The sequence below is a fragment of the Lampris incognitus genome, chromosome 1 (assembly GCF_029633865.1).
Source record: "Lampris incognitus isolate fLamInc1 chromosome 1, fLamInc1.hap2, whole genome shotgun sequence".
Lineage (NCBI taxonomy): Eukaryota > Metazoa > Chordata > Actinopteri > Lampriformes > Lampridae > Lampris > Lampris incognitus.
Genome location: NC_079211.1, coordinates 110,779,467 through 110,804,655, shown reverse-complemented (window position 1 = coordinate 110,804,655; position 25,189 = coordinate 110,779,467). Strand labels below are relative to the sequence as shown.

Sequence of the window (25,189 nt, the reverse complement as noted above, 5' to 3'; positions counted from 1 at the left end):
CGTTTTTTCCTTGTACTCCTGTCTACTTTCTTTTATCTCTGACAATTCCACTTCTTTACAAATTTCTTCCTCTGTATACTTTCCTGTACTTTCTTATTCCACCACCAAGCCTCATTGTCTTCCTTCCACTGTCCAGATGACACACCAAGTACCTTCCTTGCTGTGTCCCGCACTATTTCTGCAGAAGTTGTTACATTGTTACAATTTCATTTAGCAGACTCGTTCATCCAAAGCGACATACATAATACAACACAAGCAAGGATCTAGGCAGGAGGCGACAATGTTAGTAAGGGCCAAAAAAACCAGGTTCAAGTCTTATAGGACATATAGGTGTCAACAGGCAGTGCACAAAGCCAATGCATATGGTGCATTAGAAGCGATTTTTTTTTTTTGGGTTAACTCTTCACTACCATCCAGTGCCTGTCTTAACTCCTCCCTGAACTCCACACAACAGTCTTCATTCTTCAACTTCCACCATTTGATCCTTGGCTCTACCGTCACTCTCTTCCTCTTCTTTGATCTCCACAGTCATCCTACAGACCACCATCCGATGCTTCCTAGCTACATTCTGCCCTGTCCCAACTTGCAGTCTCCAATCACTTTCAGATGGTGCCTCCTGCATAAGATATAGTCCACCTGTGTGCACCTTCCTCCACTCTTATATGTCAGCCTGTGTTCCTACCTCTTCTCTAAATATGTATTCAGTGCAGCCATTTCACAAAATTCCACAAATTCACCCCACTAATTGAATTACACATACTCTTCATAGTTGTACGAACACCGAGTTTCTCTTTAAATTAAACTTTCCTCCCCAAATTATATCCCCCATCTGTGTTGAGGAAAATTTTCTTTGTATATTACCCGGTAGTAAATTATTTCTTGCTTCAAACATTATTTGTGCTGTGTTATATTCTACAAGATCCAGGAACTTCAAGGCAAATCGCTTTAAAAAACAGTGTGTTCTAGTGTTTGCGAAATTATTCTTATCACCCTTTTTTGTGATATGTATAATGGATGTAGGTTGCTTTTGTAGGTGTTACCCCATACTTCCACACAATAATTCAGATATGGCAATACAAGTGAAAAATATAGTGTGCACAATGATTTATGATCCAGAATGTGCCTTGTTTTTCCCAGGACTGCAGTGCTCCTTGCCAGCTTTGCTCACACATTTTATATGAGGTTTCTAGCAGATTTTCTGGTCTATTATCACACTTAAAAATTTATTTTCATATACTCTTACTATGTTAACATTGTCAGGTCAAGTCAATTTTATTTGTATAGCCCAAATACAAATTTCAAATTTGAATTTTTTGAAAAATTGAGGCAAATTTGTAATTTGCCTCAATGGGCTTTACAGCAGTACAATATCCTGTCCCTAGACCCTCACATCAGATAAGGGACAACTCCCCAAAAAAACCTTTAACAGGGAGAAAAAATAGGAAGAAACCTCAGGAATAGCAACAATTGTCTATCATCATTTGTACTTGAGTGTGTATTTTACAATTTTTTAAACAACATACATTTTATGTTGTATAAATTTAATGATAATTTGTTTTTGTCAAACCGTCTTTTTAATTTGCTCATGTTTGTTATGATCACATCCAAAAGCTGCTGTACATTCTCCCCAGAACATAAAATATTGATATCTTCTGCAAATAGAACAAATTTCAAGATATTTGATACTCTGCGTATATCATTTTTTTACAGAATGAACAAAATCGGGCCTAACACTGACCCCTGAGGGACTCCACACTTAACATCCATGCATGTCGATTTATGCTCGTCTATCTTCACAAATTGTTGCCTGTTTCTTGCTTCTCAACTAATTCAGCACAACTCTTCTGATAATGTAATATATTGTGATATATTATGATCAATGGTATCGAAAGCTTTTTTAGACCTATAAATATTCCTACTGCATACTTTTTTGTCTATGAAATTAATAAGTTCTTCTATTAATTCAGTTAGCGCCATTGATGTATATCTGTTTGTTCGGAGCCCATACTGGCTATCGGGCAGCAATTTGTGCTTCTCATTGAATTTGTCTAATCTGTCAGGAGAGTTTTTTTTTTCACTATTTTTTTTTCAGCAAACTATAGTCGGTTTTTTTTTTCTTCTCTTTTCTATATAGAGAAGAGGTGGGAGTGAGTATGGCAAAAGTTAGTTAGCAGGAAAAAAGAGAAAACCGATGGAAATCAGTAGAAATCCAGCAACATCAGTGATTTTAAGATCTGTTGAGAGCGATGCCTCAATTCAGCCCAACACCTGAGGGTGCATATCATCATTGACCAAAACATGAAAACAATTTTTAATTAAAAGGCTGAGTGCAGTTACGAGACATCAGTTGTTATTCGTTTGTGCGTGGGAGTAATTCAAGATGGATGTCAGATACAAATCAGTTCAGAACTGAGCATTAAGGTCTGTTCTCTGATCGTGGCCTTTGCAGAAATTTTCCTAATCATAGAACATCTGTGTGTTGCTGCAGACAGTGCAGACAGCGTGCCACAGTGTAGCGTCAAAGTCTGTTTCCGTTTCATACAGTACATCATGTGTTAATCCAGTAGGTCTAATTTTTAACTGCTCTGCTATGCCTCCTTCTCATCCTTATTCTCCATATTACAAGAGGACTCAGTCACAATCGTTGGTGGCCACTTTTCATTAGAGAGACGAGAAGTCAATAACCCTGTGAAAGCAGACAATCATGAGGGAGGTGTGTTATCATGCTTGCATCTAACGGACATGCAGATTCCTCCAGGTATGGGGTCCCTGGTGTTCCTCAAGACACACCATGCAGTGAGTTTATCAAGTAACATGGAGTAATGTGGTGTAGCGGTCATTTATCTAACCCACCACCAACACACACACACACACACACACACACCACACACACACCCTACCCCCCCACTCCCCCTTCCAATCCAAGAGAAGCCTCTGATTATTCATTTAGGGCGCCGGCTCTTCCCACGTCCCTCTAATTAGATGGTTAGTCACTCTCCCAGGGCCCCAGGCTGAGGCATTGATCTCCTCCGTCTCAGTCATGTTGCAACTTAGCCCTAGCCACACACACACACACACGCACGTGCACACATAGACATGTGAACTCTTTGTGTGTGTGAAGACACAAAAAGTGTTCACAAAGATTTGCATACTGGTAAAGTGAAAATGGTGGAGCCATGCCTACGAAATAATCTCTCTCTCTCTCTCTCTCTCTCTCTCTCTCTCTCTCTCCTCTCTCTCTCTCTCTCTCTCTCTCTCTCTCTCTCTCTCTCTCCTCTCTCTCTCTCTCTCTCTCTCTCTCTCTCTCTCTCTCTCTCTCTCTCTCTCTCTCTCTCTCTCTCTCTCTCTCTCTCTCTCTCTCTCTCTCTCTCTCTCTCTCTCTCTCTCTCTCTCTCTCTCTCTCTCTCTCGCTCTCTCTCTCCCCACACACATCATGTGCTCATTTTAGGGGAAAACTCACTTACCCCAGAAACGTGGTTTGAACAACATCCCCAGCAGTGCAGTCAGGCATGGCAGTTAGGAACAAATAGTCCCTTCTCTCCGGGTTATAATCGGTCTCCTATTGTCTAGCTACGACTGCTCCGCAATTGCACCACAGTCTGCCTCATGAAAAGCCTCGTTGCAGCGCCTCGTTTACAGGCTGGGGGAATCTGTGATTTCAAAAGAAAAGCAAAAACCAAACATAGACACATAATGGTAACACCACCTCCCCATGAACAATACCAGGCTGTCAGAAATGTGCGTCCTGGGGGAATTCTGCTGCCTTTTTTTTCTGTTGTGTTGTGGTGGAGTCTGCAAGACTGATCATTTGGGGTAGATGAATGCAGCAGCTGTATTTGTTTATGCACTGGAGATGCTCTTATGCAAATTGAGTAATGGTAAGGGGGTCACGGAGGAAAAGGGGCTAAAAAGGTGGGGAGAAAAACAAAATCACCTCAACACTGACAGTGATGGGTATTATTTCCTTGATGTGTGGCACTTAACATTCCTGGTTAAGCAGTGCATGGATTTACGTCAGGTGCATATGTTGGTGTGTATGTGCTCCTGAGCACTGGGGTGTTCATGAACGTGCATGTTGGGGGTGTGTATCAGATTTGAATCGTTAACATGTTGACATGATAGCTGCAACCTTAATGGGGTGTTGGGAGCCTTTCCAAGGCCTCAGAATGCCTGTGTTTTAAATTACCTGTGTCAAGCAGGCTCTTACGACTGCGCTTTAAAGGCCCACGTCTCTTCTTTCAGCATTGGTGCTTTAAAATCTCCAGACCAACAAGGAAGAGTTCATGAATTCTTCTTCTTTCTTTTTTTTGTTTTTCTCTGATGGGTTACGAGATGGTTAAATGTTAATGAAGTTGCCCCCCACGCCATCCATCAGTCACCCACACAATGACGCCAGAGCGGCGATATCGTCCATGATCTCCTTCTGCACTGTGGCCTGTTATCAGGCGGCTCCTTCAGACTGACCTTTCCAGTTCCCACGTCCAGAATTCTTCCAGCAGAGCAAAGGAGGCCGTTCAGACGGGATCTGGGCCTCTCCCTGTGGTAAAAAAGTCCTGGTGTCACCAAGAGTGCCCTGCACTGTCATCAGCCCTCCATCTCTGTTTCAGATTGCACTGTGGGTAGACTGTCCCCCTCCCTTTTCTCCCCAATTGTATGCGGCCAATTAACGCACTCTCCCGAGTCGTCCCGGTTGCTGCTGCACCCCCTCTGCCGATCCGGGGAGGGCTCCAGACTACCACATGTCTCCTCCCCATACATGTGAGTCGCCAGCCGCTTCTTTTCACCTGACAGTGAGGAGTTTCACCAGGGGGGATATAGCGTGTGGGAGGATCACGCTATTCCCCCAGTTCCCCCGAACAGGCGCCCTGATCAGCCAGAGGAGGCGCTAGTGCGGCGACCAGGACCCATACCCACATCCGGCTTCCCACCTGCAGACACGGCCAATTGTGTCTGTAGGGACGCCCGACCAAGCTGGAGGTAACACGGGGATTCGAACCGGCGATCCCCGTGTTGCTAGGCAATGGAATAAACCACCACACTACCCAGACGCCTGGGTAGACAATTTTAATAGAAATGGTAGCTTGTATTTCTGAATCTCCTAGTCTCTTCAGCCACCATAAACGCTGAAATGTTTTCTGTTCTGAAAGGCACCAAATGTTGTCTCAATTTGTTTTCTGTCTCTGTCCTTTCTTCTCTTCCCTCTCTCTTCCCTCTCTCTCCCCTTGTGGTTTTGGTCGAGCTATCTGGCTCCAGGTGCAGGGTGGGATACAAGCTAGCAGAGGCTGGTTGTTCATAGTAGATTTATTTTGAAAAGAGACATTCGCCATCCTGTTTAAAAAAAAGGGGGGGTCTTTCTCCTCCACTTTCTCTACCTCTGTCTCCCTCATTCTTTGTCTTGTTCTTTCACTCTATCCTCCAGATGTCATCAAAATTTATGACCGTAATTACGTTTCCTTAACAACTCGACGAGATGAGCCCCCGCGGCACATCAACCTGCTTGCCCGCTCCGCCCTGCCAGGTGCCGTTGCCAAAGCCTGCCATACATATTTGATGTTCTTTTGTTTGTTATATCTGTTACTATCCTTTCTTTCATTCTCACTCACTTTCTTCTTATTCATTTTTTTTTCTCCAGTCGTTGCCGTTATTACGCCTGCTGCGTCTCCAAAGGCGTCTTCTATCACGGGCGAGACGGTCACTCATGAACTTCTGTTTTGTCTGCTCCCTGAAGTGTGTGCGGCGTTGTGTTGCGCTGCTCGGCTGTATGTAGAGGCAGTGGGGGAACCGGGTTGTGGTGATTCTGGTTGTGGCCGGGCCTCGTGTTGCTCTCGATGACACCTTCTTATTGTACGATTTTTTGCCCCGTTGCAGTTGCCCCCCCTGCCGCGAGCTCCCGGGGTTTTCACAGGCCCGGTCTGGGCCAGCCGGTGCTTTACACAACTCGTCTTTCCTCCGTCGCCCCTCTTTCGGCTTGTTAAACCCCAAAATTCCACGGAGAGCTTTGAAGTGTGTTAACCGTGTTTGTGTTTCTGAGTGTGTGTGTGTGATTTTTCTCTTTTAATTGTACACACAGATATTCACACTTGTTGCGCCTGCCGAGCAGATGTCATTAAGGAACAATGCTTTGCTCAGGCATTTTTTGGTCTTTAAGGAACACCTTTTTCGTTATACGAGCTGTGTTCGCGGCGAAGGTGCCGCCTTCCTTGTCTCTGGGTTCCACGCGAAACTCCCACCCGTGCGCTGAAGCGATACGACCCCGCCCTCCCGCCGCCCCTCGGCCGCCGCTGTGCAGCCCGTGGGACGAGCGCAGGACAAAGACGGAGAGATCGACTATAGTCTGCAATCTTCTTGTCAAAGCTGAGTGGGAGAAAAAAAGAGGCCTGCTGCCTTTAATCTTACTGCTGAGCCCTGCCGTACCCCCCCCCCCACCACACACACACACACACACACACACACACAACTCCTGCAAAAGCGTTTTCACAAAGCCTGTTGAAGTGGACTCCTGGCCTGTGCTGCTGGGAGGAGGCGGTTGCAGGTTCCCGGCCAGGCGTTAATCTCCCCCTATCTTTTCTCCGGTCCCGCTCTTTATATTTTGATGAGATTATGTTGGGCGTATATCGAAGGAATTAATGAGAAAAAATGCTGCTCCTGTATTGGCATGTTTTGAAAACATAAAGTGCAGCCTCCTCCCAAATATCCCCCTTTGCTGTCATGTTTGACGTTTCCCCCGTCATGTGTGATCCGGCCCGCCATCCAGATGGTGTGAGCCGCGGCATCGCAGTAAATGATGCAAAGTGCCATATTAATCCACTCAAGGTTTGGGCTGTAGGGAAAAAAAGGATATTTGACATGGTTTAATAGCCCCGACCGAACGAGTCGGAGCTGATCATCTTAAAGATGTTCTGTGTGGATTCTCAGCCCCTCCCCTCTGCCCGGTGTTGTTCTCTTGCAGTGCAGGATCCTGTCTGAAGTCCTCCTGACTTGCATTGGGTCAACGAACCAGGATGAAACCTCTGTCAAACACAGTATCCTCTCCTTCATTCTCCCTCTCTCTCTCTCGCTCCTTCCTCTATCTCGCTCCACTTTTTATCTCCCTCTCCCTTCAGTCTACACAATCTCTTGTGGACACTCATGGGGGCCTCGGCCATGGTCTGAGAGCTCTGTGGCAGATTTCCCTCTGGGCTTTGCCTATGCTTCCGTGTCATCCTTAGACAAACAGAAAGCATCTGCTGTTGATGCGGAGGCGCTGCAGGTGCCAGCCTGAGCGTTTACATTGGCAGCAAATGGTGCTCCAATGACAGTGCACGTGTGTGGTCTTCGTCACACACACTCCTTTTTTCTTTCTTTTTTTTTTACATTTCAAAAAGCAAATCGTGAGAGAAGGCCACGAGCCTTCCACTGTGGTGTGTGTTAGAACATGCACTAACTTGACGTCCGCTTCAGTTGAGGGGCTTGACAGGTATGAGTGATGTCACTCGACAGTAGAGTTGGTTATAAACTCAAGGCAGACGACTCTCATGGGATGAGAATGAGACCTGTGGAAACAGCCTATATCATATATCACCGCTTCGGTTGTGGGAAGATGGCGGCGTGGACTCGCGTTTGCAGCGTCCTCGCCCAGTACCGATTATGCAGTGTCTTTGTCCACGTCTGCATCGGCGTCTAAGTTTGTGAAGTTTTTATTTTGGTCGTCGATTTCACTTGGGTTGGAGAGCTGGCGCTGGATTGGCTGAGAGAGCTTGGTCTGCTGCGTCCTGTGGGCCCTAAGAGGAGGCACCGAGGGTGGTCTGACAGGACGCAGAAGCAGGGCAAGTTAAGCTAACTGCTAGCCCACGGCCGAGAGGAAAAAACCAAGGCGGTCTGGCGGCAGCCTCGCCTAGCGTCGACTGTGCAGTGTTTTGTATGTGTTTGTGTCGTCATGTTGAGTGCGGGGGAGGTGTGTCGAAGGTGTTTGGCTGGAGAGCTGTGCGTTGGATCTGCTGAGGGAGCCTGGTCTGCTGCATCCGATGGGCCCAAGGACCACGGCCCTGCCTGGAGCTGTGCACAAAGAGGAAGCTCCGAGGGTGGTCTGACAGGACACGGAAGCGGGGCAGGCTAAGCTAACTGCTAACCCATGCAGACCGGCAGTTCTGACAGTCATCCTGGCTGGCGTTCATTCTCTGGACAGTGGAGTTTTTGGACTGATTCCTGATATGCTCACATCACCCATATTTCCTTTCTCGTGCACAAGACTAAAGTATTGGAATTTGCCCTGTTTGAGGTATTTAAGGCTGTGCTCTCAGTCAGACCGGGGCAGCAGGATGACCTGGTGGTAATTGATGGATCCTGCCTGTGACTATACCCGTCCTGTGTCCCTGACTGAACCATCCACCGCTCTGTACACCAGCCGGGGGGGGGGGGGTGTAAAGAGAGTTTTCCCTTGCAGAGTCAATAAAGTGTAGGAAATAAACACACCTGATATTTCCTGAAGCTCAATATAAATTGATTTCTTGGAGACTGGTGGGTGCACCTCCACCTGCATGTCATCTGACATTTGTGATCGCCTGAAATGTCACAATGCCACGAAATTGACTCCCTGTACTGAACAACTAAAGTTGGATCACAACGTGCTGTGACAGTTATGTCAGAATCAAACATGTGAAGGAATGCTGACAGTGTTTGTATCAGACTTTTATAAGTTTACTGAATATATCAGACTTCATCCAACATTAGTCAGTAGTAACAAGGACGTCAGCGTGTGCCGTTAGCAGGTAGCTGGAAGATGCCCTACATCCTGACTTCCAGCTGAAGAGACAAAGAAGATCACAGCAAAATGATGCGGGCGGATTAACCAGAGCAGAGGTGGTGGCTAGAAGTTGTAGCGTGTGATTTTTATTTATTTGTTTATTTTGTTTGTTTGTTTGCAGATGCTCTGAGACTGTTCTACCCAAAAATGTGTCATCAATAATGTCTTAGCTTCATTTGTGACGAAACTCAATGAGTCCTACAGAGCAGCAGGAGCAGAGACACACAGCACAGCTTTTTGATAAACGGCGAGCACAGAGCTGATGATGATGATGATGATGATGATGATGATGTGGGAGATAAGCAGCCGATTAAACGGGTGGAAAGGTTGTTGTACCTAAGGTCTATTATTCTTGATATTCCTTAAAAATTTGCTCAGGGAGTGGATGTGAGAGTGGATTTAAAGGGTCGGCGGCATCCTTGATGGTTGGTATTTTTGTATGATGTAATGCAGGCTGTGGCACACACTAGCACTCTTCCACAGCCTTTGACTCCCAAGCTGTGGAAAAATCACCATTGTGAAAAGCTTTTCTATCATGTGCATGTTTAAGATTTTTTTTTTCTTTTTTGGGGGGTTTCCCCCATTTCTCCCCAGTTGCACCTGGCCAATTACCCCACTCTTCCGAGCCATCCCGGTCTCTGCTCCACCCCCTCTGCCGATCCGGGGAGGGCTGCAGACTACCACATGTCTCCTCCGATACATGTGGAGTCGCCAGCCACTTCTTTTCAACTGACAGTGAGGAGTTCGCCAGGGTGACATAGCACGTGGGAGGATCACGCTATCCCCAGTTCCCCCTCCCCCCCGAACAGGCGCCCCGACCGACCAGAGGAGGCGCTAGTGCAGCAACCAGGACACATACCCACATCTGGTTTCCCACCCGCAGACACGGCCAATTGTGTCTGTAGGGATGCCTGACCAAGCTGGAGGTAACACGGGGATTCGAACCGGCGAATCCCTGTGTTGGTAGGCAACGGAATAGACCACCACGCTACACGGATGCTCCTAACTTCAGAAAATTTGATTTAATGCATGAAAATGTACAAAGACCCTGAACCAGCCTCCCCTCCTCACCTTGACCTGCATCCTCTCCAGGTGAGGGTCAGTACTGTGTGTGTGACGGCCAGATAAATCGTGGAGCTAGCTGATAGATTAGTATATAAATGGCACTGTCACCATATTTTCAGTCGTTGCACCATCGCCTCTTATCTCAAATCAGTGTCGACAGTTATTTTGAACGCAATCTACTCGCCGGTCGTCCTCCTCCTCTCTCTCTCTCTCTCCATCTCTCTCTCCTTAATGAGATCTTATATGCCCCACAGTTGGATGACACAGATTCCAATTAAGACATAGAGCTCGGGGGGGGGGGGTTCATATTCACCGTGGAAATTAGTTTTAAGATTGTGCATTTCATCCTCTTTGTCAAATTCGTTTCACCTTGGAACATTTGGACAAAACAGGAGTCGCCGTGTGAATCGTAATGAGACACAAACTGGAAGTGGGATGTGGAAGCCCGAAGACTTTTTTTCCGGTTGTTTCCTGTGCTGTTTTGTTGAATCTTTAAAGGGATTGCATTGCGTAATCACAGCGGCAGCGTTTGAACCATCATTTGATTTTTGATAAATATGTGGAGGATTGGTTGAGGCGGGCTGCCTAAGCCTGTCCTGGGTGTGATCTGGGAAGGTGTCAGCATCCATCAGCGAGCCATCCATCTGTGACCGGAGCTGTTTGTGTCACTTATTGTGGGCTCTGCACCACTTTACGAGATTTTCATCTGTTTGTTGGCACCGTGGCAATATGTAGGACCCTGTCTTTAAACTGCCGGTTCATGGTAGACACACACATACGCACACGTGTACACACTTTTATCTGGTAGAACCTCCTTCCTTCCTTCCCTTACCATCTTCTCTACAGTCCCTCATAACTCTTTCTCCTCTGGCCTCCTTCGCTCTCTTCCAAGCCTCTCCCTCGCCGAGTGCGTAAGCAGCAAATGTTGTGGAGCCGGGGTCTGCAGGGCGAGGTGTTAATCACTGCATATAAAACACTATGGCCTTCCAGGGAGTTGTGAGCTGCGCGAGGTTCCAAGGCACATGGTGCAATGATGTGTTTCATAATCGCTCAAGTAGGGTTCCCCCAGGACAGGGTCTGGGCCGGCTTCGAGAGACGTTTGTGAGGCGACACATCCGCGGGCAGCTGATGGAAAATTAAATTGTTTTTTTTCTCCTTAGGTCATATACGTATGTATCCCCTCCCTGCAAGCAGTCTCTTTGTGAACCTTGTAGTTTTCCTATGTCTGCAGAAGTATTGCAGCAGCAAACGTTGTATTGTGATAGCCGCAAAGCACAGTCACACAAGAATAATTCCTATTTACTCTACACTTCTAGATCTTTAAACTTGACAACACCCATAGCCTTCAGTGTGTACTTCGGGAATACGTCTATTCTCATCCAGTATCAATATTTGTATTCGTACCCGCACTCTCACAGTAGGAACTACTTGCACAGGTCTTTGTGTTTGCTTTCCGTACTGGGAGCTTTTAGAGATTTACACAGGCAAATTGAGTTTGACGTGAACAATTAGAGTACGCATATTTTTGTTTTTGATCTTCAAGTACTCTTCATTTCTACCTGCAAATGTTTGTTTTCGGTTTCTGTTCATCGCTGTAGTGACTCTTGGTGGTATTATTACGTTCAGCACCCCCCCCTCCCTTGTCTTTTCTCACCTCAAAGCTGTTGGAGTGATGACCCAAATCCCCCCTGCTATCATCAAACTTTCATTTGAGCTGACTGGAACCGATAAATATTAAAGAAGCTATTCCTTAACTTGGCACTTTTTCATATCATAACCCCCTACATCACCCCAAAAAAGTTCTTGAGGAAAAACTGGTGGCCGAACTGTCGTCTCTGTGTCGTCTAGTTGTCTGTGCTGCAGTCAGTGTGTATCTAAAAAAAAAAAAAAAACTCTTCTGTTTCCTCCCTTTCTGTTTGCCTCCCTGCAGTGCCTGGCAACCTGGGCTGCTTTAAAGACAGCGGCGACCCACCCACACTGACAGGGACCAGCGAGACATCAAACAAGCTCACAATCCAGAACTGCATCAGCTTTTGCAGGAAGCAGAGGTACAAGGTAAGACGTGAAACAAGCCTGTCTGTCTGACACCTTTGCTGTAGGAACAGGATGCAATCGCTGCCAACGCCATTAACGGGAAAAACAATTATACGTGCTGTGTGGAAGTCAGGTGATAATCATTGCGACCTAACATGAATTGGACAGTTGGACATGCAGAAAATAAACCATGTGTGTCTTTTCTACTCCTCAAGCTCCTCTGTATGGGCATATTATTTTTGTAGTTGTTTGTGCTCATAAAACAGAAACAAATGCACGTTTTGTGAATGTCCCCCCCCCCCCACCCACCCACCCACCTTGCAGATCAAATGCAAGTGTGTTGGTAAAGACATGTTAATTCCTTTTTTTTTCTGGGGTTTTTCTCCCAAATTGTGCTTGGCCAATTACCCCACTCTCCCAAGCTGTCCCGGTCACTGCTCCACACTCTCTGCTAATTTGGGGAGAGCTGCAGACTACCACGTGCCTCCTCAGATACATGTGGAGTTGCCAGCCGCTTCTTTTCACCTGACAGTGAGGAGTTTCACCAGGGGGACATAGCGCGTGGGAGGATCGCGCTATTCCCCCCAGTTCCCCCTCCCCCCCGAACGGGCGCCCTGACCGACCCAAGGAGGCACTAGTGCAGCGACCAGGACACATACCCACATCTTGGCTTCCCACCCACAGACACGGCCAATTGTGTCTGTAGGGACGCCCGACCAAGCCGGAGGTAACACGGGGATTCGAACCGGCGATCCTCGTGTTGGTACGCAACGGAATAGACCACCATGCTACCCGGATGCCCATGTTAATGACTTTTGAGCTCCCACTTTTGATCATAATCAGATGCAGCATAAATTCACCTTGGGCTTTGACAAAGGCTTATGCATTGGGGGCAGCTCTTCAGTGCTAAAAGTCCATCCCGTCCTTGACCACAATAAGTACATAGAACACAAAAAAACAAACACAAACCAACAGTCGCACATCACATAATGGCTGGCACAATGCAATTTTTTACTCTACCTTTCGGCCTTTATGCATTATATCTGCATAATTTTAATAAAAGCCAGAAGTCTATGATTACAAATAGACTACCTTTAATGATCAGCAAAGACAGGCTTTGTTAACCTCCTCATCCAGACAGCAGGTGTACAGTGCACATGGAACAGCCATGAAGTCAAGTCTCCCATGCAGCACTCATAGAATGTTTAAAGCAGCCGCGTCTCCACATGTTCTACAGGGAAACGCGTCTCCACATGGTGTGTTTAGTAATTTCAGTACATGGAGTCCAATGGAGAGACATGCCCAGACAGTCCACACACACTGCAATTCACCAATGTGTTGGAACCCTTCTGCAACACTACAGCACATTCAGTTTACATTTAGACATATTGTTAGAACTACATTTTGACCCTTATTAACTTGATAAAAGTGGAGGATAGTAATATCAATACATTCCTTGTAACACTGGACACCGTTGTGGAAGTTGCTAGGGGATAGTCACATGATAAACGTAGGGGAAATTTACATGATAAATGTAGGGGATATTTACATGATAAACATAGGGGATATTCACATGATAAACGGGATATTCACATGATAAACATAGGGGACATTTACATGATAAACATAGGGGATATTCACAAGATAAACATGGGGAGATATTTACATGATAAACGGGATACTCACATGATAAACAGAGGGGATATTCACATGATAAACATAGGGGATATTTACATGATAAACATAGGGGATACTCACATGATAAACATAGGGGATATTCACATGATAAACATGGGGAGATATTTACATGATCAACGTAGGGGATATTCATATGATAAACGTAGGGGATATTCACATGATAAACGTAGGGGATATTCACATGATAAACGTAGGGGATATTTACATGATAAACGTAGGGGATATTCACATGATAAACATAGGGGATATTTACATGATAAACATAGGGGATACTCACTTGATAAACATAGGGGATATTCACATGATGAACTTCGGGGATATTCACATGATAAACATAGGGGATATTCACATGATAAACGTAGGGGATATTCACATGATAAACGTAGGGGATATTTACATGATAAACGTAGGGGATATTCACATGGTAAACATAGGGGATATTCACATGATAAACATAGTGGATACTCACTTGATAAACATAGGGGATATTCACATGATAAACATAAAGGATATTCACATGATAAACATAGGGGATATTTACATGATAAACATAAGGGATACTCATGATAAACATAGGGGATATTCACATGATAAACATAGGGGATACTCACATGATAAACATAGGGGATAGTCACATGATAAACATAGGGGATATTCACATGATAAACGTAGGGGATATTTACATGATAAACGTAGGGGATATTCACATGGTAAACGTAGGGGATATTCACATGATAAACATAGTGGATACTCACTTGATAAACATAGGGGATATTCACATGATAAACAGGGGATATTCACATGATAAACATAGGGGATATTTACATGATAAACATAAGGGATACTCATGATAAACATAGGGGATATTCACATGATAAACATAGGGGATACTCACATGATAAACATAGGGGATATTTACATGATACTACTACTACTACTACTTTCGGCTGCTCCCGTTAGGGGTCGCCACAGCGGATCATCCGTTTCCATTTCTTCCTGTCTTCTGCGTCTTCCTCTGTCACACCAGCCACCTGCATGTCTTCCCTCACCACATCCATAAACCTCCTCTTTGGCCTTCCTCTTCTCCTCTTCCCTGGCAGCTCCATATTCAGCATCCTTCTCCCAATATACTCAGCATCTCTCCTCCACACATGTCCAAGCCATCTCAATCTTGCCTCTCTTGCTTTGTCTCCAACCCGTCCAACCTGAGCTGTCCCTCTAATATAATCGTTCCTAATCCTGTCCTTTTTCATCACTCCCAATGAAAATCCTAGCATCTTCAACTCTGCCACCTCCAGCTCCGCCTCCTGTCGTTTCGTCAGTGCCACTGTCTCCAAACCATATAACATAGCTGGTCTCACAACCATCTTGTAAACTTTCCCTTTAACTCTTGCTGGTACCCTTCTGTCGCAAATCACTCCTGACACACTTCTCCACCCACTCCAACCTGCACCTCTCTACTGCACTCCCCGTTACTTTGGACAGTTGACCCCAAGTATTTAAACTCAAATGCCTTTGTCACCTCCACTCCTTGCATCCTAACCATTCCACTGTCCTCTCTCTCATTCACGCATAGGTATTCCGTCTTGCTCCTACTGACTTTCATTCCTCTTCTCTCCAGTGCATACCTCCACCTCTCCAGGCTCTCCTCAACCTGCACCCTACTCTCACTACAGATCACAATGTCATCCGCGAACATCATCGTCCATGGAGACTCCTGCCTGATCTTGTCTGTCAACCTGTCCATCACCATTGCAAACAAGAAAGGGCTCAGAGCCGATCCTTGATGTAATCCCACCTCCACCTTGAACCCATCTGTCATTCCAACTGCACACCTCACCATTGTCACACTGCCCTCATACGTATCCTGCACCACTCCTACATACTTCTCTGCAACTCCTGACTTCCTCATACAATACCACACCTCCTCTCTCAGCACTCTGTCATAAGCTTTCTCTAAATCTACAAAGACACAATGCAACTCTTTCTGGCCTTCTCTGTACTTCTCAATCAACATTCTCAAAGCAAACATCGCATCTTTGGTGCTCTTTCGTGGCATGAACCCATACTGCTGCTCGCTGATCATCACCTCTCCTCTTAACCTAGCTTCTATTACTCTTTCCCAAATCTTCATGCTGTGGCTGATCAACTTTATACCTCTGTAGTTGTTACAGTTCTGCACATCACCCTTGTTCTTGAAAATCGGTACCAGTATGCTTCTTCTCCACTCCTCAGGCATCCTCTCACTTCCCAGGATTGTGTTAAACAATCTAGTTAAAAACTCCACTGCCATCTCTCCTAAACATCTCCATGCCTCCACAGGTATGTCATCAGGACCAACTGCCTTTCCACTCTTCATCCTCTTCATAGCTGCCCTCACTTCCTCCTTGCTAATCCGCTGAACTTCCTGATTCACAATCCCTTCATCATCCAACCTTCTCTCTCTCTCATTTTCTTCATTCATCAGCCCCTCAAAGTATTCCTTCCACCTTCTTAGCACACTCTCCTCGCTTGTCAGCACATTTCCATTTCTATCCTTGATCGCCCTAACTTGCTGCACATCCTTTGCAGCTTGGTCCCTCTGTCTAGCCAATCGGTACAAGTCCTTTTCTCCTTCCTTAGGGTCTGATCTGTCATACAACTCACCATACGCCTTTTCCTTTGCCTTTGCCACCTCTCTCTTTGCTTTACGCTGCATCTCCTTGTACTCCTGTCTACTTTCTTCATCTCTCTTACTATCCCACTTCTTCTTTGCCAACCTCTTCCTCTGTATAATTTGCTGTACTTCCTCATTCCACCACCAAGTCTCCTTGTCTTCCTTCCTCTGTCCTGCTGACACACGAAGTACTTTCCTAGCTGTCTCCCTCACTATTTCTGCAGTGGTTGTCCAGCCATCTGGCAACTCTTCACTACCACCCAGTGCCTGTCTTAACTCCTGCCTGAACTCCACACAACAGTCTTCCTTCTTCAACTTCCACCATTTGATCTTCGGCTGTGTCTTCACTCGTCTCCTCTTCTTGGTCTCCAAAGTCATCCTACAGACCACCATCCGATGCTGCCTAGCTACGTTCTCCCCTGTCACCACCTTGCAGTCTGCAATCCCTTTTAGATGGTGCCTTCTACATAAGATATAGTCCACCTGTGTGCACTTTCCTCCACTCTTGTATGTCACCCTGTGTTCCTCCCTCTTCTTGAAATATGTATTCACCACAGCCATTTCCATCCTTTTCGCAAAATTGACCACCATCTGTCCTTCCACATTTCTCTTCTGGACTCCATACCTTCCCATCACCTCCTCATCACCTCTGTTCCCTTCACCAACATGTCCATTGAAGTCCGCTCCAATCACCACTCTCTCTCCTCCTTGGGTACCCTCTCCACCATGTCGTCCAACTCACTCCAGAATTCTTCTTTTTCATCCATCTCACACCCAACTTGCGGGGCATATGCGCTGATAACATTCAGCAATAAACCTTCAATTTCCAGCTTCATACTCATCACTCTGTCTGACACTCTCTTCACCTCCAGCACGCTCTTGACATACTCTTCCTTCAGAATTACCCCTACCCCATTACTCCTCCCATTCACACCATGGTAGAGGAGTTTGAACCCACCTCCGATACTCCTGGCCTTACTCCCCTTCCACCTGGTCTCTTGCACACACAGTATGCCTACCTTTCTTCTTTCCATCATGTCAGCCAGCTCTCTCCCTTTACCAGTCATAGTGCCAACATTCAAAGTTCCAACTCTCACCTCCACATGCCTACCCTTCCTCCTCTCTAGCTGCCTCTGGACATGCTTTCCCCCTCTCCTTCTCCTTCGCCCAACAGTAGCATAGTTTCCACCGACACCCTGCTGGTTAACAGTACCGGTGGCGGTCGTTGGTAACCCGGGCCTCAACCGATCCGGTATGTAAGTCTTATTTATGATCCACATATTTGATTTGGCAAAGATTTTACGCCGGATGCCCTTCCTGACGCAACCCTCCCCATTTGTCCGGGCTTGGGACCAGCACTAAGGATGCACTGGCTTGTGCATCCTCAGTGGCTGGGTTGGATATTTACATGATAAACGTAGGAAATATTTACATGATAAACACGGGATACTCACATGATAAACATAGCGGATATTTACATGATAAACGTAGGGGATATTCACATGATAAACATAGGGGATATTTACATGATAAACGGGATACTCACATGATAAACAGAGGGGATATTCACATGATAAACATAGGGGATATTTACATGATAAACATAGGGGATATTCACATGATAAACGGGATATTCACATGATAAACATAGGGGATATTTACATGATAAACATAGGGGATATTCACATGATAAACATGGGGAGATATTTACATGATAAACGGGATACTCACATGATAAACAGAGGGGATATTCACATGATAAACATAGGGGATATTCACATGATAAACGTATGGGATATTTACATGATAAACGTGGGGGATATTCACATGATAAACGGAGGGGATATTCACATGATAAACGTAGGGGATATTTACATGATAAACGTAGGGGATATTCACATGATAAACATGGGGGGATATTAACATGATAAACAGGGGATACTCACATGATAAACAGAGGGGATATTCACATGATAAACATAGGGGATATTTACATGATAAACATAGGGGATACTCACATGATAAACATAGGGGATATTCACATGATAAACGTAGGGGATATTCACATGATAAACGTAGGGGATATTTACATGATAAACGTAGGGGATATTCACATGATAAACATAGGGGATACTCACATGATAAACATAGGGGATATTCACATGATAAACATAGGGGATACTCACATGATAAACATAGGGGATATTTACATGATAAACGTAGGAAATATTTACATGATAAACACGTTATACTCACATGATAAAGATAGGGGATATTTACATGATAAACGTAGGGGATATTCACATGATAAACATAGGGGATATTGACATGATAAACATAGGGGATATTCACATGATAAACGGGATATTCACATGATAAACATAGGGGATATTCACATGATAAACGGGATATTCACATGATAAATATAGGGGATATTCACCTGATAAACATAAAGGGTATGTTGGGAAGTGGTTATGCTTGGAATTTCTAGCTGTTTGTATGTGACAATATCAAAAGCTTATTTTGGCCCAGTGCGAGGACAGCGGGCCCACCCAGGCTGTGTCCATACGTGGGCCAGGTACAGCCACACCCTTTGCACCCCTGGGATTACACAGTTGAGTAAATCATGTGGCTGCAATTCAATATGTAAAGCATGCACACCATCGAGAGAGTCAGGTGTTGGATCGACCAGACATTAGGATGCTGTGTGATCTTAGCACTTTGACCGTGGGACGATTGTCGGCATCAGACTTGATCGTTCAGGCGTCTCACAAACTGCTGGCCTCCTGCGATTTTCATGCACTACTTCATGTCTGTGGAGGTTACAGAGAAAGGTGTGAGAAACGTCCAGTGTGCGGCAGGTCTGTGGGGAAGAAACACCTTATTAATGAGAGAGGTCAGAGGAGAATGGCCTGACTCATTCAAGCCGACAGGAAGCCAACAAATGCTCTGTACACACGCATATGCACTATGCACATATAATTACTCTCTTCAATAGTGGTATGCAAAAGGGCGTCTGAATGCCCAACACGTTGGACCTTGAAGAAGCAGATGTAATACAGCAAAACACCACTCTAGTACCCTCTCCTGTCAGTTAAGAATCAGGAACATTTATTTGTCATTTCATTCCATGCACCTGCGCATATCAAATGAAATGAAATGTCGTTTCCCCGAGCTCACAGCAGTGCAACACAAAGACAAAAATGCACATCCAAACTACAAGAACACATATATCCAAACTACAAAAAAAAAAAATACAAAAACATATATATTCAACACGTCAAAACAAAAAAGAAAAAATTCACTGTCCAAGAGAGCGAACGTCAGGATGACTGTCAGAACGGTATGGTCTACATGGGCTAGCAGTTAGCTTAGCCTGCCCCGTGTCTGCATCCTGTCAGACCGCCCTCAGTGTTTCCTCCTCAGGCGCAGTTCCAGGCAGGGCCATGGTCCTTAGGCCAACCGGGCGCAGCATTCCAGGCTCCCCCAGCTGATCCACACCAGCTCTCCCTGCCAGACACCTTCAACACACCTCCCCACACTCTAAACGACGACACACAAAAACACAGTCAACGCTAGGCGAGGCCACCACCAGACCGCCCTCGATGTTATCGGAACTGCTGGTCTGCATGGGCTAGCTGTTAGTTTAGCCTGCCCCGCTTCCGCGACCTGTCAAACCACCCTCGGTGTTTCCACTTCGGGTGCAGCTCCAGGAAGCTCTCCCAGCCGATCCAGCGCCAGCTCTTCCAGCGATCAAACAAAAACACAAACTCAGACGCAGACGCAGAACCGGGAGATTAGGCTGCAGTAGGCACCGAATCACAAGCACTGGATGATTGAAGATAGGAATAACATCGCCTGGTCTTACAAACCTTAATTTCTGCTTCAACATGCCTAACATTATTATGTTAAGAGTCAGGATGTGGCGTAAACAGCATGAATCCATTAATCCATCCCACCTTGTGTCAACGGTATGGGCTGGTGGTGGTGGTGTAGGGAATATTTTCTTCGAACACATCAGACCCCTTAAAGTGGCGGTAAGCGATCCTGGGCAGAAGTTAGCAACAGCTAGCTGTACTTTGAAAACATACTGCAAAACAACCCGCCCCCTCACTTCTGCCTAAGAGCCTCTTGAGCATGCAAACTGATTGACAGCAAGTAGGAGCCGATGGAGATGCCGGCTTGACTGGCTGATAAGGAGCGGCGGTACAAAGAAAACTTTTTATGTCTGTTTACAGTGACTAGAGCGGTCACAGAGACTAGATTATTTTTCTTTGCATCTACTAAATTGGTAGCTGCCGGGATGTAGAAAGAGTTTGAACAAATATTATAAAAAGGATTCTAAATTAAAATCGCCGGTAACTCCTGTAATACCAACTGATGGTGTGACGGTTCGAAAACCACAGCGCACCTGAGCATTGCTGCTGACAATGTGCATCCCTGTATGGCCATGTGCATTGCAGCCATTGTGCAATGGCTATTTCTAGCATTGGAAAAGGATCTGTTATTTATTATCTCTTATCGCATATTAGATACGTAGATCATAGAGAGAAGAAGAAAACATGACATGCAGCACAGATGTGCGCCTGAGCCCATGTGGGTTTTTTTTTTTATCGGTGCTTGCACATATGTAGTTGGGCTTTCTCACTGCATACCTGCATAAACAGATAAAGGGAGAGAACATGTTATGCCAGGTATGGATCAGAGGATAAAGCATGTAATTGTGGTTGATAACGGTGAGGTTAGTGCAGAGGTGGAAACAGCCAGTTTGTTTCCCTGCTCGATGCTGGAAGACCAGCAGCAGCAGTAGTTGTTGTTGCATGTTACTGAGCAGCGTATCACTGCTAAACGCTGGTAATTCAGAATCTGTGGCGCAGTTCAAATTGTCTGCTTTTATGGATCATATTCTGGTGATGAACACACGGCTTAGTGCAGTTGCACACCCCCACCCCTGACCCCGCACTTCCTCAACCTTCGTTCAGCATACACATTTCCCGTTTCAAAGCAGCCCAAGTTTCAGATGACATACCGCCGTGGCAATCGATGCGGACAGCTGGAAATTAACAATTATTAGTCTCATGGGCACCTCCTCCTCAGTTTCTCGGTCCCCCACCCCACCCCACCCACCCACACACGCACACACATACACACACACACTTACACACATCATCCCGTGCCGATCTCTGGATCTGCCATCCCAGCTATAAACATTGCCAGGTGTTCTCTTTCTGTCTCACCAGATCCAGGTGAGATCTCCCATCCCCCCCACCCCCACCCCACAGACTGCAATGACAAAACAACTGACAACGAGAGCCCCTCCCCTCCCCTCCCTGCTCGGCAGATGTTACGGATGTGTCAGCGGATTGGCATCATCTGCCTACCCTTGGCATTGTCATCGTCCCTAATGGGCATTTGAAATGTCTTTGCTCTGAACCACACGTCCCTTGTGACTTGTTGACAAAGAGCATTTCTGATGATTTGGAGAGGGATTCAGAAGCCCACCCCCCACCCAACCTTTATTCATCACACACACACTCACGCCCCCCACAAGTGATTATTTACCCCACATGAAGATTTTGCAACGGTGTCCTTGGAAATGTCTTCATGAGACTGAATAGTACAGTGAGGAAGTCGCTTCGACACATGTTGGCTTAGTCGGGCCTCCATAAATTCCTTTTCCATGAGAAAACGCGGAGAGTGGGAAATGATGCAGTACCTTCAGTTGTGTGAATTCATTTAGGGGCAGAAATATTTCACAATGGTGTCCTTTTGAATGGGGACAATAGCGCTTTTGATCAGAATGGGCCAATGGTGGCAAGGTCGAACTGCGTGATGGTTTGGACTTTTCAAATTCCTTCTGCGACGCCGTCAGTGGGCAGTTGTTTTGATGTTAGGGGAGATAACCAGTTTCTCTTAGCTTTGTTATTCACAAAAAGCACAAGTGGGTCTCTAAATAGCTGTAAGTAAGAGATGTTGTTGTGGTTTCCCATTTTCTCAACCGCAACATCTTGTAATCACAAGAGAGACAGGCATAGGTTGTAATACTGTCGATGTCCCTTTGGGAAGTTGTGTAAAGAAAAGAAAGCTTCTGTATTGAACCATGTGTTAAGTGTCAACATGTAGATATTTTATGAAAAAACTATAATATCATGTCATATGTCCAAGTTGTAGCATAATTATGTAAAATTATGTAATATCGTTCTTTAGTATTATACCAAATCATACCACAATTTCACTTCTGTTTCTACTCAGCAAAATAGAGAACCAGTAGGAAGCAGTTCTTTCCAAAGAATCAAGTTTCCTCTGACTGACTTCCCCAATATTTTCACTCCCCAGTATCCATGACAAATGTCTCTTTGTGAGATGGCACTTCGAGAAGCAGCAAGTTTGTTTTGAAATGCCGAGGCAATTATTTGCATATTTGCCCTCTGTGTCCTGCAGCTGGCCGGGATGGAGTCGGGCTATGCGTGTTTCTGTGGCAATGAACTGGACACGCACGAGCACGGCGAGGCGCCCAGCATGGAGTGCAACCACGTGTGCTTCGGTGACCACACCCAGCCCTGCGGCGGAGACGGATGGGTCATCATCTTCGATAGTGAGTGTGGACCGCCGTTTGCTCTTATCTGGGTCCCAAATGAAGTTTTGCATGTAGTTTCCAAATCCTGAGTGTGTGCAGCTTTCAAACATTAGTAGACAGCTTTTGAGTCATCAGACCTAATTGACAAAGGGCGATTTTATCGATGGTATAAGTTCCCAGGTTTAGTGCCATCAAGAGATGTACTGATTGGCATTGGATATTGGGTGATACCAAGCCATATTGGAGTATCTGTATTGGAGATTTTACCTGAGAATAAACTCTGATACCATCAGATACATCCATCCATTATCCAAACTGCTTATCCTGCTCTCAGGGTCGCGGGGATGCTGGAGTCTATCCCAGCAGTCATTGGGCAGCAGGCGGGAAGACACCCTGGGCAGGCCATCACAGGACCATCGGATACATGTCATAAATAAAAGCAAAATGGCTTGATATACTGCATTTTTGGCACATGGAGGCCTGTATTTCTTTAATGGTGGAAAAAAATAATTCTGTTTCAATTATTTTGCCCATTGACCCCAAACTAATTGTCCAGATCTACACTGTTGAGTAAAAGTAATGGATCAGATCGTTAATTGGTATCAGCCGATGCTTAAGGATTCATACTCGGAATCCATATCGGCTGTGAAAAAGTAATATCGGTGCATCTCTAGTTATGTCAGATTTAACCGAATTTATGATGAGTTATAAAAAAGTACAACCTGAAAAGAAAAAACAAAAAAGATTTATCTAATTCGTTATTTACAGTTTACCGTACAGCCATACACAATAGCTACAAAGCCTTTCACAGATTTATTTTTGATTCTCCCTGCTTGCAGACAGAGCACATACTATATAACTGATCATTTTCTCCTCTTTCTTGTGCCCTCTCTCCCAGCCCGAGTGGGGGCCTGCGGGGGAAACTACACATCTCCATCGGGGGTGATCTACTCCCCTGAATTCCCTGACAAATACGGGTCCGGCCGTGTGTGCTACTGGACCATCCAGGTGCCTGGCTCCTCTGCCATCCTCTTCAACTTCACCTTCTTCGACATCTCCGACCAGACGGACATGGTGGAGCTGCTGGACGGCTACACCAACCAGGTGGTTGTGCGCTTTGACGGGCGTAGCCCACCGCGGGAGCTGGTCAACATCACAGGAGACTTCGTCATTCTGTACTTCTACTCGGACCGCACCAACCAGGCCCAGGGATTCGCCATGCTCTACCAAGGTAGGAGTTCACAGGCTGTGGAGTAGAGAAGTGGCCGTAGCTGCTGGTTCCTGGAAGAGTTTTTCCCATTCCTTTGACTTTTATTGAATACTAAACACAGAAACAGGGTCTCCTGAATGATTGAGCGATACTCTCAGGTTATTTCATGTCCACCAGTTACGACGGTTTAAAAACTACAGTACCCATGAGCCTCAACAGCCATTACAACGGAGAATTCACTGCTCCTTCACAGAATAAGTTGAAGGAAAGCGGTAGAATACACACTGATGCACTTCAGACTGGTGGCGGCAGTCAGTAGTAGGAGTCCACCGATATGTTTTTTTTTTTTCAGGGTCGATACCGATTATGAGTAATCAATGAGACCGATAATGGATATTTGGAACCGATATACATTTGTGATAAAAATGAAAATCTTGGTGTCAGAATTTAGATTAACCCAAACTCACAGTCAAGTCAATTTTATTTGTGTAGCCCAATATCACAAAAAGTGCAAGGTGCTTCCAGCAGCAAGAAATAATGTAGCCTATCATTTTTTTTGCTAGTCAGCTGGCTAAGTTATGTATCAACAAATGAATTTGTTGACATTCGCTATTGCATTCAAGTTAGCGCTACGAGATGCAACGTTAGCTTATGTTATTATGACCATCGGCTACCTAGCTATCTAATATGGGCGGAGTCTCTGTCTGTATGTATGTATGTATGTCTGTCCTAGGGTTGCCTCCTTCTATGTAGAGAAATAAGCCCTGCGCCCTTCCGCAATTCCGATATTCTTGGGAATCCAATATGCCGATACACACGGTTTGAAGTGCTTTATTGCGAGACAAAATAACAGAAGCACTTAGAATTACAAATGTAACAGAAATATTTGTATTATACTTTGGATTTGTAATACTGGTTGGTTTGACACAAACAAGACTCGGTGATGTAAATAGGCTTTCAATGTAGTGAGTCCCCGGGACCCCACGGGTGGACATTTGAGTGAGTCCCAATAAAAAAAATTTTCAACAAGTTGTAGTGTTAAACTTGTGTTTAGTGTTATGTATAGTTATAATTATGGCTATATTTGTGTATGTGTTGAAAATGAATTTGAAAATTAAACCGATAAATTCCCAAATCTGAAAACTTTATTTACAAAACAATGTCACA

General features: G+C 45.3%; 1 protein-coding gene across 2 annotated transcripts in view; it reads left to right on the top strand.

The window, feature by feature from the left end:
- The window catches only part of kremen1 (kringle containing transmembrane protein 1), a 100,587-nt gene that overhangs the window by 62,178 nt on the left and 13,220 nt on the right, over positions 1–25,189 (top strand). For both annotated transcript variants that reach the window (XM_056287142.1, XM_056287134.1), the window contains exons 4-6: positions 11,778–11,902; positions 22,677–22,830; positions 23,711–24,043. In XM_056287142.1, coding sequence (XP_056143117.1) covers positions 11,778–11,902; positions 22,677–22,830; positions 23,711–24,043 — 612 coding nt within the window. The remainder of the gene's footprint in view (positions 1–11,777; positions 11,903–22,676; positions 22,831–23,710; positions 24,044–25,189) is intronic.